We start from the raw sequence: 24,568 nt of genomic DNA, 5'->3' as shown, positions 1-24,568 counted from the left end.
TTAGAGTCTGTCACATTCAAACTCCGGCCCGGCGTCGGACGGTTTGGGCACTTCGATGTAGAACAGCTGCTTGTTAGCAGGGGGGGGGCTGCAGGGGGGGCTGCCCATCCCAGAGTCGGGGCTGGGGGCCAGGTGGGGCCGCTTCCCAGGAGCGTACCTCTTCTCCATCTGGTTCAGAGGAGCCTTGGGTCCGCTGCCGCCTCCTGCGCCGGGCCGGCCGGGGGCGTGGCCGGGGGCGTGGCCGGGGGCGTGGCCGGGGGCGTGGCCGGGGGCGTGGCCGTCAGCCTTTGGCTTGAAACGCTTCAGCTTCACTGTGTCTTTTGCCTCGCGGGTGCAGGGCAGTAAAATGGCGACGTCTTTGCGGAACTTGGAGCTCAGGCCGAAGTAGATGAGCGGGTTGTAAAAGCTGGCGGACTTGGCGAAGAGGCGGGTGAAGATGCTGGTGAGGCTGGGAACCTGGAAGCCCCAGGCGGACCACATGGACACCACAGCGTACGGAGACCAGGCCAGGATGAAGGCGGTGCAGATCACTATGGAAACCTGCAGAGACGAGGAAGTCGGCTCCTTTATCATTTAACCAAGAAGTGAATCACTAAACAAACTGAAACTAACGGCCTCCAGCTGTTCTGAAACAGCAGCAACACAACATGGAACATGAAGAGCAGCAAAGTGCTATGCTAATGCTAAAGGACAACAGTATCCATGGTGATTTTTATTTAATGCATTTTAACAGCTTCCTGAAAAGAGATTGAAATGCACACCAGTGTTAGTGGTGCTGGCCACCAGGAACAAAGAATCAGAGTAAAGGTGTATTATATTATATTATATTATATTATATTATATTATACTATATTATGTTATGTTATGTTATATTATATTATATTATATTATATTTCTATTTTATTATATTTCTATTTTATTATGTTATATTACATTATATAACCTGTTGTGTTGCTGTTGAAGAATTCTGGAGTACCACTACAATTCTTTCAGTTCAGCTTCAGTTCAGCTTCAGTTCAGCTTCAGTTCATCTTCAGCTTCAGTTCGACTCTACTCACCACGGTGACGTCTCTCTCGATCTTCCTCTGCCGGTCGGTCAGGTCGCCTTCTGCTGACAAGGCGTTTCCTCTCTTCACGGTGTTGATGATGGAGACGTAGCAGAACAGCATGATCAGCACAGGGATGAAGAAGCAGAAGATGAGGATGGAGATGATGTAGGACTTGTAGATGGAGGAGTAGTTGGCTTTGGCCCAGTCGATCTCACAGGTTCCATATCCGCGATCTGGAGAGAAAACAACAAAATAAATTCAGGAGAAACTGCTGGTTTGTGTGAAAACAGCGCTAATGTCAGACAAAAAAAAGAATCACTCACTTTTCTCACTGGTGTGTTTGAAATTCAATACAACGGGTCTTTTAACATGAAACTCACCGAACACATGAATGACAATATGAGCTTTCAATTCAAGTAAAGAAAAACACCAAACTTATATTATTCACCATGACACCATAATGCTAATAGTTTGTGATCCTGAGATCACAAATGTATAGAATTGTCTTAATGGAGCCAAAGTAAAACCACAGAAGAAGACTTGTCCTACCGGTGTAGCTGCCCCAGCCCAGCAGCGGCGCCCCGGACCAGAAGGCCGCTCCGCCCCAGATGAGCAGCAGGCAGGTGGAGACGGTCCTGCTGGTGATCAGGTGCGCTGGAGACACATTCAGCACATCAACAACCTGACTGTGCACTGCTGCCATGTTCCACCGGACTCCCATTCACTCCAATACACCGCTCCACACTGCAAGCTGTGTGTCCAGTCTGTCTGTTGTGTATCTACACTGTGTCCAGTCTGTCTGTTGTGTATCTACACTGTGTCCAGTCTGTCTGTTGTGTATCTACACTGTGTGTCCAGTCTGTCTGTATTTGTGTGTCAAGACAAATTCCTTTATGTACTGAACTGAAGACAGTGCTTCTATATTTGAACATTCTCCGGTCCAATGAAACGGCCCTTAAGGATCTTCAAAGCAGAGACTGGATGTTTTCTGTCGCATGGCGTTCGCTGTAAACAGGAATCAGCATTTCCTGTTTATAATCCTCAAAACACACTGAAAGGAACAGTTCACCCAAAAATGAAAACGTTGACATTATTTGTTCAGCCTGTCAGTTGAAACACACGTGAAGTTTGTATGTTTGTGTGTTTGTGTGTTTGTATGTTTGTGTGTTTGTGTGTTTGTGTGTTTGTGTGTTTGTATGTTTGTGTGTTTGTGTGTTTGTATGTTTGTGTGTTTGTGTGTTTGTGTGTTTGTGTGTTTGTATCTTTATTTTATTTACTATCTTTATTTCTTTCGCTGCAATCTGACCAGATCAAATTCTTCGTATGTGTAAATGTACCTGGCAATAAATCTGATTCTGATTCTGATGTTTGTGTGTCCAGGACTCTTCAACACTTGGATTCTGCTGCATGAGCTGTTTTTATTTCATGTTCCTTTTTCGTTCTTCTTGGAACTCTGAAGAACCGGTTCCTGTTATGTTGTTCTGCAGGAGCCGACAGACAGATCAACTTTATTCAGGAGATCATGACTCATTTTTCATTTTTGGGAACTATTCCTTTGAGTTAGATCCTCCTCAGGTGGACTAACACTCAGAATATTAACCGTGTGAATGAAGGAACCAATGACATCGTCTGAATCGTTCGATCATCGGTCAAACCATTGATCTGGATGATGAAGAAACATTTGCCCCCCCCAGCCTTTCATCAGCACTGTACTGATGAAGATCTCTTCATGTTTTGCAGGTGATGATGATGTTACCTCTGCTGGGGTGACAGCCTTTGATGTAGCGGGTGATGCTGATGACGGTCAGAGTGTTGATGCTGCTCAGACCGAACAGCAGAGTGAAGAAGCCGTCGACCTGCAGGACAAACAACATTTAGTTTGTTTCTTCAACAGAAGAAGAAGAAAATCAAACTCAGGCTGGAGGAAAGATCAGCAGAGGAAGAAGGTTCATGACCAGAGGGTTGTTGGTTCCAATCCTCGGTAGAAACCAGTAGAGACTGTGTTGTACTGTCAGCTCCAGTAGAAACCAGTAGAATCCAGTAGAAACCAGTAGAAACATACATACATGCTAATCAAGTCTTCGCTAAGCAAGTAAAAACTCATTCATCACACCTAATATATCAGATAAACTCCATCATGTCGCTGGGACCGTCCCGTAACAGAAAGGCCGCAGGTTCGATTCCCACAAACGAACAGTCTGTTAGACACTGATCCACTGCAGGTCTGATCAGTCGCGATATTCAGCAGCTGGCTGACTGCTCAGAACATAAATCTGCTCCTGTCATGGTCTTACTTATGTAAATTAGATACAAATCTCATGACTTTGCACATATATTTACTTATGCGAGTCCATTTCACTGACAGTTCACAACACCAACTTCCCCAAATTATTGATGTGTATAAATCCTCTGAAAGTATGGCAGAGGATTTTCATCTGAGATCCAGATCAGATGAGAGTTTTCATCTGAGATCCAGATCAGATCAGAGGGTTTTCATCTGAGATCCAGATCAGATCAGATCAGAGGGTTTTCATCTAAGATCCAGATCAGATCAGAGGGTTTTCATCTGAGATCCAGATCAGATCAGAGGGTTTTCATCTGAGATCCAGATCAGATCAGATCAGATGGTTTTCATCTAAGATGCAGATCAGATCAGATCAGAGGGTTTTCATCTGAGATCCAGATCAGATCAGAACGCTCAGACTGGAGGATGCAGCGTTTTGGATCAGAATAAAAGAAGAAATCTGCGCTTGGTGATGAAGAGGCTGTTTGTGCCTCAACCTAATTTGCATAAATTTCTTGGTGAATAATGAAAACTGTTTGTCTCAAAGTTTCACAGCATGGAAATGGGAACATTAAAAGAAACTGAATATCGGCATAAAAATTAGATATCAGCAGCTTCAATACAAAAATATTGGGTCAGCTTTCAAAATCCATATCAGTTGAACCCTAATACAGACAATAATACTGTTAATACCACTACTAATGATGATAATAATAATAACAATGATAATGATAATGATGATAATAATAATGATAATGATAATAACGATAATGATAATAACGATAATGATAATAACAATAATGATCATAATAATGATAATGATAATAATAATAATGATAATAATAATAATGATAATAAAATAATGATGATAATGATAATAATAATGATAATAATGATAATGATGATAATAATAAGAATAATGATAATAATAATGATAATGATAATAATGATAATGATAATAACAATAATGATAATAATAATAATGATCATAATAATGATAATGATAATAATAATAATAATGATAATAATAATAATGATAATAAAATAATGATAATGATGATAATAATAGTGATAATGATAATGATAATAATAATAATAATAATAATAATGATGATGATGATGATAATGATAATAATAATAATAATAATAATAATAATGATGATGATAATAATGATGATAATAATGATAATGATAATGATAATAATAATAATAATGATAATGATAATAATAATGATAATGATGATAATAATGATAATAATAATAATAATAATGATGATAATAATGATGATAATAATGATAATGATAATGATAATAATGATAATGATAATGATAATGATAATAATAATGATAATAATAATAATAATGATGATGATAATAATGATGATAATAATGATAATGATAATGATAATAATAATAATAATAATGATAATGATACTGATAATAGCGCTGTGGTACCTGGCAGGTCCAGACGGAGGAGATCAGGTATCCGTTGTCCTTGAAGACGTTGAAGATCTCGATGATTCCTCTGGAGTAGCCGAACACGGAGATGCTGGCGTCGGAGACGGCGAGGTTAAAGGTCAGGAAGTCGCTGGGCTGCAGAGCCGCTCTCTGCCTGAAGAGGACGAACAGGACGATGCTGTTCCCGAACCAAGACAGCCAACCTGAGCAAAAACCACAGAAGAAGAAATATCAAACCAGAATCTGTCGCTCTTGGCACTAATCTGTGTTTGGTTTCACTAGCTGATGTTTCGGTGTTTGATCGATAAATGTGTCAAACCTTCCAGACGCTGTGAAGGTAAACGAGCCGTTAACCTTCAATTTTAACTTCATTTTTCTGTTGGGTCTCATCTTTATAATATCAACTACCAGCTGACAAAAGATATTACTGCTGCTAACGACGTGATTAGGAGAATCAAACCGATCAGATTAATGTTACAGATTTTCTTTCCATACATTCATTTATAGAAAGAAGTGATTACAAGCAGAAATCTGAATTCTTGGTGTCGACAGGCGGTAAACAGCAAGAAAATAAGAACAGGAAATGTTTGCTTTATGATTGACTTCAAATTCCTAAATAATTATTTTGTATTTGGGCACCGAGACGTCATCCTGTTCTTTCACTTCATGTGAACACAGAAATATTACGATTTAACTGTTTTTTATTCTGCTTTTGCTCTTTGACTCTTCTTCACCTTTATTCAAAAATCTGTTCAATCTGTTTTCTTTGTTCTTTCTGTTTATCTGTTTATCTATTAGGGTCAGACAATAACATTTATTTTATTTGCACATTTTATTTATTTAATTGTTCAATTTTTTTTGTAAATTAATTTTTCATTCAAAGGCAGTAATAAAGGATAATATCTGTATTTTTTTTTCAGGTTTGTACCTTCTTTCCTTTGTTGCTGCTGCTGTTTCAGAAGAAACGATCTGCTGCCGTTCGTTATTTCATTGAGCTGAGTCGAGTGTTTTCATCTCAGTCAGCTGACAGGATTCCTGTCAGTAATTTCCTGTCTCATTTTGATTCAGGACGTCTTTCTCTGCGTTCACTATCGGACACATTTCATAAAAATGACTTTCCTACTTGGAAAATTCACATGAACGCCACTCAAAGTCAGATAATTACGTTGCAAAGTTGGATAAAATTTTGTTATCCAAGTTTCCAAATTATGACGCAATGATGACCTTTAACCTTTTCAACATTATGGACAAATCTAGTTTTGTGTCAGTGAACAAAACACACATGCAACTTCACTGTATAAATTTAAATATGTAAATTTGTAGTTAGCAGGACTAACCATCATAACAAACATTTGTTTAAATAAAGTCCAGCTTTGTTTCTTGTTTGTCTTCCGGGTTTTAATTTGTGACAAAAAATCACCTGAAAGCAACGCTGTTTATCAGCCGAAGTCCAGCTTTTCCAGATAGGTTTAACACCATACACTTTATATTAAATGTGAATGTGATATTAAATGTGAATGTGATATTAAATGTTAAAGCACCCACCCAGCACCAGCAGGTAAACGCCGATGATGGTCTCTCCCTGGTCGGACAGCGGCGGCTCGCGGCCGGACGGACCGAAGCTGTTGTTCCTCCAGGAAATGTTGGAAAGAGACATTTTCTTCTTCTTCTCCTCCTGACAGACGAAGGAAAGGAGCTGCAGCTCCGGGAAACAGAAGAGACTCTGATGTTAATCTGGGATAAATATAGTGGGACAGTCTGAAGGAGTGGCTCTAATCCAGTTTCACCACACAGTCACAGGTTTTACATCAGTAAACTGGAGTGTTATCTAATGTTATCTAATGTTATCTAATGTGGTCTAATGTTGTCTAAAGTTGTCTAAAGTCTTCTAATGTTGTGTAATGTTGATCGTCTAATGTCATTTAATGTTGTGTAATGTTGTCTAATGGTCTGTAATGTTGTCTAATGTTGTTTAATGTCATCTTATGTCGTGTAATGTCTCTGCTGATACCAAAATGTTTGTTCATTTTTTTCCATTTGTTCTGTGATTTCAGTTCTCTTGGAGGATTTCAGATGTTCCTTATCTTAATAAAAAAATATAAAAAATATAATATTCCAATAATCCAATGATATTCCCATACAGATTTATTTTTCTGTTGTACTCTATAGTGAGTGCATAGACCTTATTGTAATTAATCATATTTTTTTAATCTCCTATGATACTACTGTGATATGATTTTGAAGTCGCTGCATATCTTAAAGCTTTGCTGTGATATTTCTACTCTACAATTTTACGACAGTACTGGAGGAGGAAGAGTCTGTTTCTGTTGTTCCTGTGCAAATAGCAAAATTTGCATATGACAAGATTCAGCCTGAATAAAACTCACTGGCAAGCAGAAAGCAATCTGGAGGAATGATGTACAGGTTAGACAGTTAAAAAAAATGCAGGAATGCAGAACACAAGTGGCGAAAGACAAAACTAACAAACCAAACTAACTAAGATTATTGACAATAATATTAATAATGTACAGATTCTACTTTCTGAGAGTCTTCTCTTCTGAACTCCTCTCCATCGCTAAATATGAAGAATTTGCAGCATTTTTCAATGATAAAACTACAAAAATTAGACAGAAAATTTGCACCTCTGTGTCTGACAAGAAAGCAATGCTCCCGCCGATTTCAATACACATCAACAGTTTTACTGGAGAACTGGAGCGTTTTTCTGCAGTTGATTCTAAAACTCTTGAGGAGGCTGCAGCTCATCCTCTGCCTGCTGCCTTGAGCCTCTCCCTACATCTTTCTTCAAAAGGATTTTTAGTTGCCTAGTGGGGGAGCTGCTGAAAATTGTTAATAGTTCACTGCAAGCTGCTGTTTTTCCAAATACATTAAAAACTGCTGTTGTTAAACCACTTTTGAAAAAACCCATCTAGATGCATCTGTTATCAGTAATTATAGACCCATATCCAACCTTCCTTTTCTCAGCAAAATCCTGGAAAAAAATGTATATAAACAACTGAATAGCTATTTAATTTTCCACTTTGTCAACTTCCAATCTGAATTTAGACCTGACCACAGCACAGAGACAACTCTGGTTAAATTGGTAATCGATCCGTATGAACATGGACTCAAGGTCTCTATCCTCGTCCTTCTTGATCTTAGCTCTACGTTTGACACTGTCGATCACTTTCAAAGGTTGTTGAGAAAGTTATCATTGAACAACTGACAACATTTCTTAATACAATTTTGGTCTACATCGTATGCAGTTTGGCGTTAGAGCAAATCATTCCACCAAAACTGCTAGCTTGCACTTAATAGAGCAAATGAAATCAAGGCTCGATAAAGGAGTAGTAGTTTAGATTTAGTTTAGTATTTTTAGATCTGCGTAAAGCTTTCGATACAGTTAATGATGATGTTTTAATATCGAAACTCTCTAAATTTAACTTCTCATCTAGAGTGCTGGCATGGATGTCTTCATATTTATCAAGTAGGATGCAATGTGTTAAAGTTTGTGACGCACTGTCCAGTAACATGAAGTGCACAATGGGTGTTCCACAAGGCTTAGTGTTCGGTCCCCTATTATTTAGCCTTTATATTAATGACCTCCCTGAACAGTGTCATGATGTAGAACTGCAAATGTATGCAGATGACACTGTTGTCTACACACATGCAAAAACAGCTGAGTTAGCAGCTGCCAAACTAACAATTGCGTTGGATAGGATCACACATTGGCTTGATCAATCATTTCTGAGTCTAAATGTAAACAAGATAAAAGGTATGTTTTTCTCTAAAACCAAGGTATAACCTCCTAACATGGATATTCTCATCAAAGGTGAAAGGATTGACATGGTCACTGATTTTAAATATCTTGGCGTGATACTGGATCCAAATTTGAACTTTAAGAAACATGTTAAAAAAAAATGGTTAAAACCATAAAGTACAACTTAGCAAATTTTAGACATGTTAGAAACTGTCTCTCTCTGGACGCAGCCAAGATATTTATGCATGCTATGATTCTTTCCCATATGTCTTATTGCATTACATGTTGGGGGCAGGCTGGTGAAACAGCCTTAAGACCTCTGAGTCCAGACTCTAAAAACTCTGGACAAAAAGCCAATGCATTTCCATCACTGTAGGGTTCTGGAGAAATACAATTTACTGAGCTTTGAGAATTTTAGATTATTTTCAAATTTGTGCTTGGTTTATAAAATTTTAAATGGTTTGGCCCCTCCTCCACTACGTGACTTTGTGTATACTCGCTCAGTGGATTCTATTAGATCCTCCAGAATATCCTCTATACCAGATTGTACCAAACCATTTCGCCGCACTGCATTTGGGAAATCAGCTTTCTCTGTAAAAGCCACAAATCAGTGGAACATCCTGCCTGACGCTGTGAGGAGCTGCAGCTCTATCAGCACTTTCAAAACCACCTTATGGTCTTCATAGCTTTTTACCCTTTTTACCGTCTCTTATCAGCTATGATACAATATATCATTTATAAACAAATGATTTTATATTACACAAACTAATGATAAAATAACATAAATTATAGCATTACTAATAATTAGTAAACATTATTAATGATCATTTCATTGTTTGTTAACAGTAAAATAACTATTAACTAAAGTTTAATTAACTATCAATTTACCATTTATTAATGATGGTTATTATAAAGTGTTACCAACAGAAGTAATTATATTGGTGTCAAGGCTGAGAGACAAAGAGTCAAGGCCCATCTTGACTCTCTCTCTCTCTCTCTCAGGAGCAGGAGGAGTCATTATGGATGCTGACCTCAACTTTCACAGCCATATTAACCATGACACAAGATCAGCTTTTTACCACCTTAAAAATATCTCAAAAAAAGAAGTTTTCTATCCAAACCAGATTTGGAAAAGCTGGTACATGCTTTTGTTAACAGCAGATTAGATGCAGGAAGGGTTTTGACGGACTAGAAAGGCAGAACACATCACACCTGTTCTCAGATCCCTACACTGGCTTACTGATGCAGAATTGACTTCAAGATCCTACTGCTTGTCCACCTAACAAGTATTAAGCCTGGAGCTTAGTAATGTGAATACATGGTTTACAGACAATAAGCTTCCCTTCATCTCGGAAAGACTGAAACCAAACTGTTCGGGTCAAAAGTAAAATTTAGCAAAGTTGGGATATCAAGGTAGAATTAAATTGAACTCCTCTAACAGCAAAGAACTAATGGTACTGTGCTTTACCAAACCTCTTGAAATAAAATGAGATGCCCACCTTTTGGAAAAATTGGAACGATTGCTGTCATGAAAGTAAAGCCCATTATGGGTTCTTATTGGTTATTATTAAATTTATAAATCTAATTATTAGGCCTGCTTAACCTCTTCTGCCGCCCCGCCACTGGGTCACATGGGTGATGATGGAGAAGATCCTGTTCAGTTAGTGGACTTTTAAAGGGAAAAAGTTTCATATTGCAGCTTTAAGACATAGAGCTGTCGCCTACCCATAATCCCTTGTGTTTCAGGGCGGTTTTCCTGTAGTTGGAGTTGTAGACTGTCGCTGCCTGTTTTGTGCCACCAGAGTTCAAAGGTCAGCGTTCAACTGGACAAACCAACTGAAGGAGAATAAACCGATCAGAACATGGAGGAACGCAGCCTGAGACTCTGCTGCTCTAATCCCTGCTGTCTGACTGCCAGGCTGATTCCCCCCCCCCCCCATCCCCCCCCCCCCCGCTGTCTGACTGCCAGGCTGATCCCCCCCCCCCCGGCAGGATGACCTCAGAGCAGAGATGGCCCCGCCCCCCCGCTGAGTGTTGGGACACTAAACCAGACGTCACTCCATTTAAACTTCACAGTTTGAAGCCCAGCAGCTCAGACGCTTTGTTTTCTGTCCACAGACGAAAGGCTCCGGTCAACTCCCACAACTATCACATTGTTCTGTTTGATGTTTTTGAGCTCACCTGTATGAAGTCACCTGTATGAAGTCACCTGTATGAAGTCACCTGTATGAAGCTCACCTGTATGAAGTCACCTGTATGAAGTCACCTGTATGAAGTCACCTGTATGAAGCTCACCTGTATGAAGCTCACCTGTGTGAAGCTCACCTGTGTGAAGCTCACCTGTGTGAAGCTCACCTGTATGAAGTCACCTGTATGAAGCTCACCTGTATGAAGCTCACCTGTGTGAAGCTCACCTGTATGAAGCTCACCTGTATGAAGGTCACCTGTATGAAGCTCACCTGTGTAAAGCTCACCTGTGTGAAGCTCACCTGTATGAAGCTCACCTGTATGAAGTCACCTGTATGAAGTCACCTGTATGGAGCTCACCTGTATGAAGCTCACCTGTATGAAGTCACCTGTATGAAGTCACCTGTATGAAGCTCACCTGTATGAAGCTCACCTGCATGAAGCTCACCTGCATGAAGCTCACCTGTATGAAGCTCACCTGTATGAAGCTCACCTGTATGAAGTCACCTGTATGAAGTCACCTGTATGAAGCTCACCTGTATGAAGCTCACCTGTATGAAGTCACCTGTATGAAGTCACCTGTGTGAAGCTCACCTGTATGAAGCTCACCTGTATGAAGTCACCTGTATGAAGCTCACCTGTATGAAGCTCACCTGCATGAAGCTCACCTGCATGAAGCTCACCTGTATGAAGTCACCTGTATGAAGTCACCTGTATGAAGCTCACCTGTATGAAGCTCACCTGTATGAAGCTCACCTGTATGAAGCTCACCTGCATGAAGCTCACCTGTATGAAGCTCACCTGCATGAAGCTCACCTGTGTAAAGCTCACCTGTATGAAGTCACCTGTATGAAGCTCACCTGTGTGAAGCTCACCTGTGTGAAGCTCACCTGTATGAAGCTCACCTGTATGAAGCTCACCTGTATGAAGCTCACCTGCATGAAGCTCACCTGTATGAAGCTCACCTGTATGAAGCTCACCTGTGTGAAGCTCACCTGTATGAAGCTCACCTGTAATGAAGCTCACCTGTATGAAGCTCACCTGTGTGAAGCTCACCTGTATGAAGCTCACCTGTATGAAGCTCACCTGTATGAAGCTCACCTGTAATGAAGCTCACCTGTATGAAGCTCACCTGTGTAAAGCTCACCTGTATGAAGTCACCTGTATGAAGCTCACCTGTATGAAGGTCACCTGTATGAAGCTCACCTGTGTAAAGCTCACCTGTATGAAGTCACCTGTATGAAGCTCACCTGTATGAAGCTCACCTGTGTAAAGCTTGGACCTGAATCTCAGCCTTACGGATCCCTCATCATCTGGAGTTTACTGAGTGTTAGTGAAGTTATCAGCATCTTTATTTACTAAATATTAACATTTGGGAGAATCTAATCTGTATTTACAAAACAACGGAGCAGTAAATCCATTTCTAAAATAAATGCATAGTGTTTTTGAACGAGTATCAGGCCATGCAGCAGCAGTGTGTGTGTGTGTGTGTGTGTGTGTGTGTGTGTTGGTCAGGTAGTGCAGCAGCAGTGTGTGTGTGTGTGTGTTGGTCAGGTAGTGCAGCAGCAGTGTGTGTGTGTGTGTGTGTGTGTGTGTTGGTCAGGTAGTGCAGCAGCAGTGTGTGTGTGTGTGTGTGTGTGTGTGTGTGTGTGTTGGTCAGGTAGTGCAGCAGCAGTGTGTGTGTGTGTGTGTGTGTGTGTGTGTGTGTGTTGGTCAGGTAGTGCAGCAGCAGTGTGTGTGTGTGTGTGTGTGTGTGTGTGTGTGTGTGTGTTGGTCAGGTAGTGCAGAAGCAGTGTGTGTGTGTGTGTGTGTGTGTGTGTGTGTGTGTGTGTGTGTGTGTGTGTGTGTGTGTGTGTGTGTTGGTCGGTCTAATCCTCTGACCTGAAACACCTGAAATAACTCAGAGACTAAGAGGATCGACCAGAAGAACGAACTGAAATCCTGCTGAGACTCGACGAGCCAAACAAGCTGCACTTTGTCTGTCACAATTATTTATATGTATATATATATATATGTATATATATATATATATATATATGTATATATATGTACATACACAGGTAGAGGTTCTGTTGAGATTGAACTTCATTCAATTTTATTGATCTTTATTGATATTTATTGATCCCTGAGGGGAAATTCGGGTGGTGGAAGGAGAGAAAGGCCGATGGTATTAGAAGTTATTAGTAGTTTTTATCGTTATGGGAAGTTTTTCTTTTTTTTAGTAACTCATTGACGTCATGAAAGAGTGAACGCTCAGGATGATCAATCAATAGAAAACAGTTTATTGATCTCTCACATTCAAATACAATCTTCTTTTCCACCTGTGAAAAATGAGGAACTGGTTTCTACTGAAGCTGCTTTGGAACAAACGAGTTTCATTCCAAAACTCAAATATCCATCGTGAAAAAACTGATGTAAGAAATAATTAGGAGTTACTATTAAAGTTTTGACCTTTGACCTTTGCTTTTAAAACAGCTGTATCAGCTGTGTTGTTAAAGCACTGACTAATGATTTTCAGGTAATAAAGTTTGTCCAGAATGAATATTTAGTGTTTTGGAATAAAACTGACAGAAGAGCTGAATCAGCAGAAACACTGACAGCTGACTCAGCAGAAACGATCATCACTAAGCATTGATGAGGATCAAACTATTGACAAGGCATCGTCTTTACCAAGGTTCATTCTCATTTTAGAATTTAATAATGTTTTTTTTTTACATAACGGTCAGTGTGAGTGTCAGCTACAACATGTCACATCATGTCACATCATGTCACATCATGTCATATCATATCACATCACATCATGTCATATCACATCATGTCATATCATATGTCATATCATGTCATGTCACATCATGTCACATCATGTCATATCATGTCATATCATGTCATATCACATCATGTCACATCATGTCATATCACATCATGTCATATCATATGTCATATCATGTCATGTCACATCATGTCACATCATGTCATATCATATCACATCACATCATGTCATATCACATCACATCATGTCATGTCACATCATGTCACATCATGTCACATCATATCACATCACATCATGTCATATCACATCACATCATATCACATCATATCATGTCACATCATGTCACATCATGTCACATCATGTCATATCATATCACATCACATCATGTCATATCACATCACATCATATCACATCACATCATATCACATCATGTCACATCATGTCATATCACATCATGTCATATCATATGTCATATCACATCATCTACCGTCTCACTATACAGCTGAACATTATTCCACACTGAACTGATATCTACATGTGAACTGACAGCAGATCATCAAATCATATTTGGGGCTGAAAACATTTTTTCCAAACTCTTCTTGACCTTTAAGGATTCCTGGTTTTAACCAACAATGACTCATCTGTCTGCACACTTTCATGTAGAGGAAAGGCACAGCAGAAAACACATAGCTGTTTGTGTTCATGTGTTTTTAGCTGGAAACTTGAAACCTGTTAAAACTCCACTGTTTACTTTCCAAACTTCACGGGCATCAACAACAAACTTCTGCCTTCCTGAAAAACGTTTTGCAGGAATGTGTTTTTTCCTGACAACAGTAGAAAGACCAAATGAGATATACAAAGATTTACAGTGTAAAACAGGCAAAAACATCATGCTACTGAGACAGAGAACAGAGGAAGGAGAGAACATTAACTAGCATCATCTTTACCTTGAACCCAGCATGTTAGCATCATCTGTAACTTGAACCCAGCGTGTTAGCATCCTCAGCTAAGAGGCTAACAGCCACGCTGTCAAACTGTCCACACAAACAACAAGGGAACATTTGAATATTTGTCCTTCTCTCAATGTGACAACAAAACAAAACACCTGAACGTTTCTCTTTGACATCAGAAAAATTATGCTGGTTTTTATTTTATCCAGAGGCAAACTGGTGTCAAGGGGAGAATATTACAAGGGGATGAGACACAGTGTGTGTGTGTGTGTGGGGGGGGGGGTTTCCAGAAGGTCGCTGGTTCAAATCCTCCCAGTATGAATGTGTGGAACTGTATGAAGGTGAAGCCCCTGGATGACTAAAGGGCTTTCAGATGATGTAACCCCATTGATTAGCACACTAGCTAACGTATCTAGTGGCAGCTAGCGTTAGCATGTTGACATTAACATCAATCTGTTTGCTGGCTAGTTAGCTGCTAACAGTTTGTTCAGGTTAACTGAGCTGACTCTTCTCAAGCTCCAACTCTTCATGTTTTGGAGTAGAGACTAGGGCTAAAGACAAGACAGTTTACTGTGTCACAGAAACCAAATCCACCTTATCACACTATTCACTTTTACTGAGAACGTTACTGAATGGATCTACAGCCACACCACAACAAGCTGACTCAGCTGCTCTCTGCTGACAGCTGCTTCACACACATTTACACTTTATTCACTAACACACAGTTCTACACTGTTCCTCCATCATGAGACTCAGCTGGTTGGTGATAAAACTGTCAAGCATCTATAAACGTTTTAAAAAACTTCCAATCAGGGACCAAAGAGAAGCACCAACATCTACATGTAAGGAAGAAGTTCACTGCTAAATCCACAAACTGGCCTTTTGTCACCAGGGAACTCTACTGAATCCCGAAATTCAACGGCCACTTTCAGTATTTTACCAGCCTAGTAGAAGCTTCTAGAATATGACTCCAACAGGCTGGAGCAGACCGACATGTCAGACAGATGCTCCAGGTGCCTGGATGTTCCTGGGTTTCAGTCCGGTCTCAGTCTGGTGTCCAGAACCCTTTCTGAGGTTTTGGACTCTCTATTGTGACTCAGACTTGACCTTGTCCTCTATTGGATGTTGGCATGACTTTCCTGCCTATCTAACAATTTTCAAAGATACGTTTTTTTTCTCCATCTGGTCCACCGGGGTCTATTGTCTTGCCAGCACTAAAGACAATTTGAGGGATTCCACCTGTGTATCGTTCGTAATGTTCCTCAAACTTCTTGTCAAAGTGTTGAACATAAAGCTCCTGAGACAGATCGACATCTCTGCTGATCCTGAAGAAACTCTTTCATTATTTTTACATGAAAGACATGTCTGCTGTTTCTTATTTGTTTTGGTCTTGGTCTTGAATAGCACCTGATTTGCTCTGGTCTCAGGCTTGACTTGGTCTCGACCCCCTTTGGACCCGAACTTGACTGGACCTGGTCATGGTCTTGACTTGGACTCGTCTTGACTACGGCCCTGACTGGTGTTATATACAACAAAGGCATTATGTACATGTGCTGTGGCCTCTAGCGGCTCCTTCGAAGAAATGCATGAATTCCTCAAAGAAGACATTTGTTTGGCCAACAGAGTCCAAACTATGGAAAATAACAGTTCAGTTATGGGAAGAAATATTCTTTTTTTTTTTTTTTTTAGAAATATTGCTGTAAAGGTCAGTAAAAGATCCTTTCTTGTTGGAAGATGGGGTTTGGAGAGAACATGCATCCTGAACTGAAGTGCCGTCTCTGGCTGTGTGTCATACAGCGGTCGTGTCTCCATAGTCTCTGGCTGTGTGTCATACAGCGGTCGTGTCTCCATAGTCTCTGGCTGTGTGTCATACAGCGGTCGTGTCTCCATAGTCTCTGGCTTTGTGTCATACAGCGGTCGTGTCTCCATAGTCTCTGGCTGTGTGTCATACAGCGGTCGTGTCTCCATAGTCTCTGGCTGTGTGTCATACAGCGGTCGTGTCTCCATAGTCTCTGGCTGTGTGTCATACAGCGGTCGTGTCTCCATAGTCTCTGGCTGTGTGTCATACAGCGGTCGTGTCTCCATAGTCTCTGGCTGTGTGTCATACAGCGGTCGTGTCTCCATAGTCTCTGGCTGTGTGTCATACAGCGGTCGTGTCTCCATAGTCTCTGTTCCAGCGGACGTAAAGCTCCAGATTCTGCGGCCCGACGCTCCTCTTGATCTTCTTCAGCGACTCCACAAAGTCACTGAAGCGAATGTTTCGTACCTGCGGACAGACAGACCGTCCTGTAACTGAAAGGCTGCGGGTTTGATCATCGCAACATTAATGAACTCCAATCAGAGTCTGCTGAGCAAGGCACCAAACCCCTGACCTCTGACCTCTGACCCCTGAGGTTAGGCACATTACATGTATGTGTCTCTATGTGTAATATGTGTGCTTTGGCTATTGAAGTGCTTCCTCTAATACAGTCCACTTAAGTATTTTATTTATTTAACCAGGTTAGTCCCACTCTTTCAAGGGAGATGTGCAGTAAGAAAACAGCATGACAATAAAATCCAAATAAAAACAAAGTCACATTAGAATAGAAACAGTATAATGCACAGAAGGCAGAGTCTATGCTGCATGAAAACCTTTCAAGCACACACTAACATGTAATTATTACATTTGAATAAAACAATGAGAAAAAAGACGATGTCACATCATCTTTACATTGGCTGCCTGTTAAGTGTCAGAACTGATGTTAACATTTTACTGATCACTTTCTGGTGCCAAGACTGATCACAGATCTGTAAACCAGATGATACAGCCGAAGGTCCTCAGGCAGCTTCCTATTGGCTGCTCCAAAATGTAGATCACAAACAAGAGGTTCCCATTTGTTCTTTGCTGTCAGGCCTCCTAGACTACAGGTTATAGATGATAGATTATTGATTATAGATTATTGATGGGTTCCTAGACTTTGGGTCAGCCTGCCTGAGGAACTCAGGCTGCAAAATCTGGATCATCATTTAAATAACTTCTTAAAACATATTTTATTAGACTTGTTTTTATGTAATGACCTTTTGTTTGTTTTTGACTTCCATTTTTGATTTTGTTTTAATCCTTTGTAGAGCGCTTTGTGACTGCATTTTGAAAAAGTGCTATATAAATATCATTGTTATTATTTCCACATGGTTAGGTAGCAATGTCCTGCAGCCATAAGAAAGATTTGTTAAACTTAGTGTAGATTGAAATGTTTCTGTTTCTGCTTGCTGTGCACTTTGACACGATCTGCTGTTTTACCAAAAACACTGAACACTAGAAGAGCTGTGAACTCACCTCACTGGCCGCCATGTTCCTCACCTGGTCCGGACGCAGCTCTGCAACACATGAACCGGATCAGATTCACATGACATCATCTAAACTACTCTGCAACACATGAACCAGAATCAGATTCACATGACATCATCTAAACTACTCTGCAACACATGAACCGGATCAGATTCACATGACATCATCTAAACTACTCTGCAACACATGAACCGGATCAGATTCACATGACATCATCTGAACTACTCTGCAACACATGAACCGGATCAGATTCACATGACATCATCTAAACTACTCTGCAACACATGAACCGGATCAGATTCACATGACATCATCTAAACTACTCTGCAACACATGAACCGGATCAGATTCACATGACATCATCTAAACTACTCTGCAACACATGAACCGGATCAGATTCACATGACATCATCTAAACTACTCTGCAACACATGAACCGGATCAGATTCACATGACATCATCTAAACTACTCTGCAACACATGAACCAGAATCAGATTCACATGACATCATCTAAACTACTCTGCAACACATGAACCGGATCAGATTCACATGACATCATCTAAACTACTCTGCAACACATGAACCGGATCAGATTCACATGACATCATCTAAACTACTCTGCAACACATGAACCGGATCAGATTCACATGACATCATCTAAACTACTCTGCAACTATACTCTACAACACTATACTATACTATACTCTACAACACTATACTATACTATACTCTACAACACCATACTATACTCTACAACACTATACTATACTATATTCTACAACACTATACTATACTATACTCTACAACACTATACTATACTCTACAACACTATACTATACTCTACAACACCATACTATACTATACTATACAACACTGTACTCTACTCTACAACACTATACTATACAACACTATACTATACTCTACAACACTATACTCTACAACACCATACTATACTCTACAACACTATACTATACTATACTATACAACACTATACTGTACAACACTATACTCAACAACACTATACTATACTCTACAACACCATACTATACTCTACAACACTATACTATACTATACTATACAACACTATACTGTACAACACTATACTCAACAACACTATACTATACTCTACAACACTATACTATACTATACTCTACAACACTATACTATACTCTACAACACTATACTATACTATATTCTACAACACTATACTCTACAACACTATACTATACAACACTATACTATACTCTACAACACCATACTATACTCTACAACACTATACTATACTATACCATACTATTCTGTACTATACTGCACTACACTAGGCTGGAGGTGTTCAACTCAGAAACCAGACGGACAGTACGAGCTGCAAAAGGCTTGGAGAAAAAAAACAAAAAACAAAAAAAACTGGAAGAAAATCAATGAGCTGTTTTTATTCAGCTGTCATAATGAACAGGTTGTGACTGTACATCATCATCATCACACTTTACTATTACCATGGTATTGCAATTATAGTTACTTTTCTTACATAAAGGAGAAGAGGTATTACATTCTAGTTTTCTTGTGTTCAGAGGGAGACAGAACTATATTACATGTATATTATATATTTTAACCCTAAACCATCACTGGTCATTATTATAACAAGTAATATCCATAATAACTATAAAGTAAATCGGTGTGAATGAATCCGGGTGAATCTCACCTCTGATTGGACCCAGGGAGGCGTCTTTAGCCAATGAGGTCAGGTCGCTGCCGGAGTAACCGTCCGTCATTCTGAACCAATCACAGACAGACAGGACAGGAAGTACAGATGTTCAGCTTCCTGCTTCACATCTAACAGTCTGATCCCACTACCTGCTTCTAAAACGATTTTTTAAAAACCTGTTAAACATTAAAGTGCTGTCTGCTTTTTTTTTTTTCTCAGTACAAATTCCCATAAACTACAAGAAAATATGAACATTTTAAGCTTTTTCTTCTAAAAAAATAGCTAATAGCAAATAAAAAATAGCAAATAGCTATCTCATTGGCAGCGTGTAATTCTAAAAATCAATCAGTCGATCAATAACTGATACAGTTTACCTGGCCAGCTGGCTCAGTTCTCTCTGAGTTAAAGGGTTTCCATGTTTCCCCAACAGATTCTTCAGCAGCTTGAAGCGAGTCTACAGACAAAACACCAACACACACCCAGCTTTACACATCCGCAGTAATCAATAAAGTCTATTAATATTCATCACATATCTATTACTATAATAATAATTATAATAATTGATTACATTTATATAGCGCTTTTCTAGGTACTCAAAGCGCTTCACATATTGGGGGGGGGGGGCTCAACTCAACTCAACTCAACTCAACTCAACTCAACTCAACTCATCCACCACCTGGGTGATGCACGGCAGCCAGTTTGCGCCAGAACGCTCAGCACACATCAGCTATCTGATCTGATCTCAGTGGAGAGTAGAGGACTGAAAGAGCCAATTAGGTAACGAGGGATGATTAGGTGGCCATGATGGAAGGAAGGCCTGTTTGGGAATGTTGCCATGGCAGCGGGGTTACACCCCTACTCTGTGATGAGTGCAGATGGATCTTTATGGACCACAGAGTCTGGACCTCGGTTTAACGTCTCATCCGAAGGACGGTGCTCACTCACAGGACAGAGTCCCTGACTCTGCCCTGGGGCATTGGGGATATTATTCATGAGACCAGAGGGAAGAGCACCTCCTACTGGTCCTCCAACACCACTTCCAGCACCAGGTGGTCTCCCATCCAAGGACTGACCACAGCCAAACCTGCTTAGCTTCCCAGGCAAGCTAGCAATGTGATGCAGGAGCTATGGTGCTGGCAACATATGGGGCAGAGAGACTGTAGAAGAGCTATGGAGAGTTTTACGTTCATATTCAGTTCATATTCAAATTCATGATTCAATGATTCATGATTCATGTTGTGCTGTCAATCATTTAGTTTCCTTTAAAAACATCTGACCCGAACCCAAACTGCTGACTCACCTCCTCAGTTGGTAGAGCCACATAGACACGCTTAGCAAACCGCCTGGAGAGAGAGAGAGAGAGAGAGAGAGCAACAGAGAGGAGGGAGACAGAGAGAGAGAGAGAGAGAGAGAGAGACAGAGAGGAGGGAGAGAGAGAGAGAGAGAGAGAGAGAGAGAGAGAGAGAGACAGAGAGAGACAGAGAGAGCGAGAGAGACAGAGAGGAGGGGGAGAGAGAGAGAGAGAGACAGAGAGAGCGAGGGAGACAGAGAGGAGGGGGAGAGAGAGAGAGAGAGAGAGAGACAGAGAGGAGAGAGAGAGAGAGAGAGAGAGAGAGAGAGAGAGACAGAGAGGAGGGGGAGAGAGAGAGAGAGAGAGAGAGAGAGAGAGAGAGAGAGATACTGAGTGGCTGGAAGGTTTTACTGCCATCTAGTGGCTGAGAACAAAACAACATGGAGATCTGACCTGAGAACAGCTTCGTCCAGCTCCTGAGGCCTGTTGGTCGCCCCCATCACCAAAACCCTGTCCTCACCTCCGGACTGAACCTACACACACACACACACAGTCATATTATGCTTCAGTAAGGCAGAAATATTACACATTTAACCTTTAAAGAACATGAATATCGGCAAAAATGTCATCAATCGGCAGCTTGAATCCAAAATATCAGCTATAAGCTGCAGACTGATCTTCCTGATCCTTCATGCTGCTGCCAGCTTGTATTCTGCAGAGTCATGAAAACCTCACAGCTATCTCCTGAGCTAACATTTAATACTGTGAATTTATCAGTGATAAAATGTTTCATGTTTTCCGTGATGTAGGTAGCTAACCTATATACTCTGAATATATATTGTATATATACAATATATTATATACTGTATATATACCAGCTGAATCGTTTCCTAACGTGCCGAGCCGGACGGATCTGTGTGGTGAACAGAATACAAATGTTCCACCGGGCTGATCGGTCCAACGCTAAAACATTTTTAAATGGGTTAGGGTTAGGGTTACAAATGTTGGATAACAAGTTAAAAAAATTGATTGACAAACGGACAGGAAGCTAAAAACATGGAGGACAGTTTCACCCCGTCAAACTCGATCAGGAACTCGGTCTTCAGGCGGCGGCTGGCGTCGTGTTCGCCTTCCCTCCGCTCACACAGCAGACTGTCCACTTCATCTGGAGGACAGGTGAGACAGGTGAGACAGGTGAGACAGGAAGACAGGTGAGACAGGTGAGACAGGAAGACAGGTGAGACAGGTGAGACAGGTGAGACAGGTGAGACAGGAAGACAGGTGAGACAGGAAGACAGGAAGACAGGAAGACAGGTGAGACAAGTGAGACAAGTGAGACAGGAAGACAGGAAGACAGGTGAGACAGGTGAGACAGGAAGACAGGTGAGACAGGGAGACAGGTGAGACAGGAGGACAGGTGAGACAGGAGGACAGGTGAGACAGGAAGACAGGACGTGCATGTAAAGTGTGTTGTAAGCATGTAAAGTGTACGGACATGCGTGTTGTAAGCATGTAAAGTGTACGAACATGCGTGTTGTAAGCATGTAAAGTGTACGGACATGCGTGTCGTAAGCATGTAAAGTGTACGAACATGCGTGTCGTAAGCATGTAAAGTGTACGAACATGCGTGTTGTAAGCATGTAAAGTGTACGGACATGCGTGTTGTAAGCATGTAAAGTGTACGGACATGCGTGTCGTAAGCATGTAAAGTGTACGGACATGCGTGTTGTAAGCATGTAAAGTGTACGGACATGCGTGTTGTAAGCATGTAAAGTGTATGAACATGCGTGTTACCTATGAAGATAATGGAGGGCTGCAGCTCTCGGGCCACAGAGAACAAAGCTCGAACCAGTTTCTCCCCTTCACCCACCTGATGGAAACAACCAACAGCAACACAGGCTTTACAGTTTAGTTTTTATTTTTTATCTTTTTATTTCTTACATTTATGTAAGACTAAAAAAACAGCACAACAACAATTATAAAAAATATACAACATACATATAAACATATCAACACGCCTGACACATGACATCTGGCCTCAGATCAGCAGAAGAAAGCAAAGCGACAAAAACACAGAATTCTTTACCAGCTTTTTTAGCTGTGTGTGTGTGTGTGTGTGTGTGTGTGTGTGTGAGAGAGTGTGTGTGTGTGTGTGTGTGTTGTGTGTGTGTGTTGTGTTGTGTTGTGTTGTGTGTGTGTGTGTGTTGTGTGTGTGTGTTGTGTTGTGTTCTTACGTATTTGGAGGTTAAACTGGCAGCACTGATGTTGAAGAAGGTAGCGTTGGACTCCATGGCCACGGCTTTAGCCTGTTCCATAAAATAGTGAAGTCATCACATTAAGCTGCTAACAGTGGAATTTGAAATATTTGATTACTCGCCTGCAGCGGATAATCTAAGTGTGACAATTTTTTTGCTGGTGAATATTTTAGTAACAATTACACTGAGATAGCAACGCTGTTTCTGGAGTAACAGGTTTGTTACTCAAAATGGCAACGCTCTCTCACCTCATGTTCAGTAACTCTCTCTCACCTCATGTTCAGTAACTCTCTCGCCTCATGTTCAGTAACTCTCTCTCACCTCATGTTCAGTAACTCTCTCACCTCATGTTCAGTAACTCTCACCTCATGTTCAGTAACTCTCTCTCACCTCATGTTCAGTAACTCTCTCTCACCTCATGTTCAGTAACTCTCTCTCACCTCATGTTCAGTAACTCTCTCTCACCTCATGTTCAGTAACTCTCTCACCTCATGTTCAGTAACTCTCTCACCTCATGTTCAGTAACTCTCTCTCACCTCATGTTCAGTAACTCTCTCACCTCATGTTCAGTAACTCTCTCACCTCATGTTCAGTAACTCTCTCACCTCATGTTCAGTAACTCTCTCTCACCTCATGTTCAGTAACTCTCTCACCTCATGTTCAGTAACTCTCTCTCACCTCATGTTCAGTAACTCTCTCTCACCTCATGTTCAGTAACTCTCTCACCTCATGTTCAGTAACGCTCTCTCACCTCATGTTCAGTAACTCTCTCACCTCATGTTCAGTAACGCTCTCTCACCTCATGTTCAGTAACTCTCTCTCACCTCATGTTCAGTAACGCTCTCTCACCTCATGTTCAGTAACTCTCTCACCTCATGTTCAGTAACTCTCTCACCTCATGTTCAGTAACTCTCTCTCACCTCATGTTCAGTAACGCTCTCTCACCTCATGTTCAGTAACTCTCTCACCTCATGTTCAGTAACGCTCTCTCACCTCATGTTCAGTAACGCTCTCTCGCCTCATGTTCAGTAACTCTCTCACCTCATGTTCAGTAACTCTCACCTCATGTTCAGTAACTCTCTCACCTCATGTTCAGTAACTCTCTCACCTCATGTTCAGTAACTCTCTCTCACCTCATGTTCAGTAACTCTCTCTCACCTCATGTTCAGTAACTCTCTCTCACCTCATGTTCAGTAACGCTCTCTCACCTCATGTTCAGTAACTCTCTCACCTCATGTTCAGTAACGCTCTCTCACCTCATGTTCAGTAACTCTCTCACCTCATGTTCAGTAACGCTCTCTCACCTCATGTTCAGTAACTCTCTCACCTCATGTTCAGTAACGCTCTCTCGCCTCATGTTCAGTAACTCTCTCACCTCATGTTCAGTAACTCTCTCACCTCATGTTCAGTAACTCTCTCTCACCTCATGTTCAGTAACGCTCTCTCACCTCATGTTCAGTAACTCTCTCACCTCATGTTCAGTAACGCTCTCTCACCTCATGTTCAGTAACGCTCTCTCGCCTCATGTTCAGTAAC

The 24,568-nt window shown here is 40.8% G+C and overlaps 2 protein-coding genes across 2 annotated transcripts; both read right to left on the bottom strand.

Moving 5' to 3' along the window:
* On the bottom strand, positions 1–6,448 carry LOC139638968 (opsin-5-like). Its single transcript, XM_071513009.1, has 6 exons — positions 6,337–6,448; positions 4,789–4,994; positions 2,806–2,905; positions 1,599–1,703; positions 1,059–1,282; positions 1–540 (listed from the first exon to the last, which is right to left on the bottom strand). Exons 1-6 carry the CDS (start codon positions 6,446–6,448, stop codon positions 1–3), a joined length of 1,287 nt encoding a protein of 428 aa, XP_071369110.1.
* A 6,582-nt stretch (positions 6,449–13,030) lies between these two features.
* LOC139638963 (spastin-like) lies at positions 13,031–23,074 on the bottom strand. The gene is made up of 9 exons (XM_071513006.1): positions 23,012–23,074; positions 22,572–22,647; positions 21,851–21,942; positions 21,231–21,310; positions 20,787–20,829; positions 19,861–19,940; positions 19,484–19,554; positions 17,772–17,812; positions 13,031–16,721 (listed from the first exon to the last, which is right to left on the bottom strand). Exons 1-9 carry the CDS (start codon positions 23,066–23,068, stop codon positions 16,596–16,598), a joined length of 666 nt encoding a protein of 221 aa, XP_071369107.1. The 5' UTR covers positions 23,069–23,074; the 3' UTR covers positions 13,031–16,595.
* Positions 23,075–24,568: the final 1,494 nt, after the last annotated feature.

This window comes from Centroberyx affinis, unplaced genomic scaffold, assembly GCF_046629955.1.
Source record: "Centroberyx affinis isolate AG114_WGS23_722 - 3 ecotype Tasmania unplaced genomic scaffold, CSIRO-AGI_Caff_v1 ptg006704l_1, whole genome shotgun sequence".
Lineage (NCBI taxonomy): Eukaryota > Metazoa > Chordata > Actinopteri > Beryciformes > Berycidae > Centroberyx > Centroberyx affinis.
The sequence above is the reverse complement of the archived record's forward strand: the minus strand, read 5'-3'. Positions and strand labels throughout refer to the sequence as shown.

Coding starts and splice junctions, on each gene's coding strand:
- LOC139638968 (XM_071513009.1), bottom strand. CDS start 6,448: ATGTCTCTTTCCAACATTTCCTGGAGGAACAACAGCTTCGGTCCGTCC. Junction 2,906..4,788: donor CCTCCGTCTGGACCTGCCAG/GTACCACAGCGC, acceptor TTTGTCCTGCAG/GTCGACGGCTTCTTCACTCT. Junction 1,283..1,598: donor GGGCTGGGGCAGCTACACCG/GTAGGACAAGTC, acceptor TTTTCTCTCCAG/ATCGCGGATATGGAACCTGT.
- LOC139638963 (XM_071513006.1), bottom strand. CDS start 23,068: ATGGAGTCCAACGCTACCTTCTTCAACATCAGTGCTGCCAGTTTAACC. Junction 19,555..19,860: donor GAACTGAGCCAGCTGGCCAG/GTAAACTGTATC, acceptor TGATTGGTTCAG/AATGACGGACGGTTACTCCG. Junction 16,722..17,771: donor GGAACATGGCGGCCAGTGAG/GTGAGTTCACAG, acceptor GTCTGTCCGCAG/GTACGAAACATTCGCTTCAG.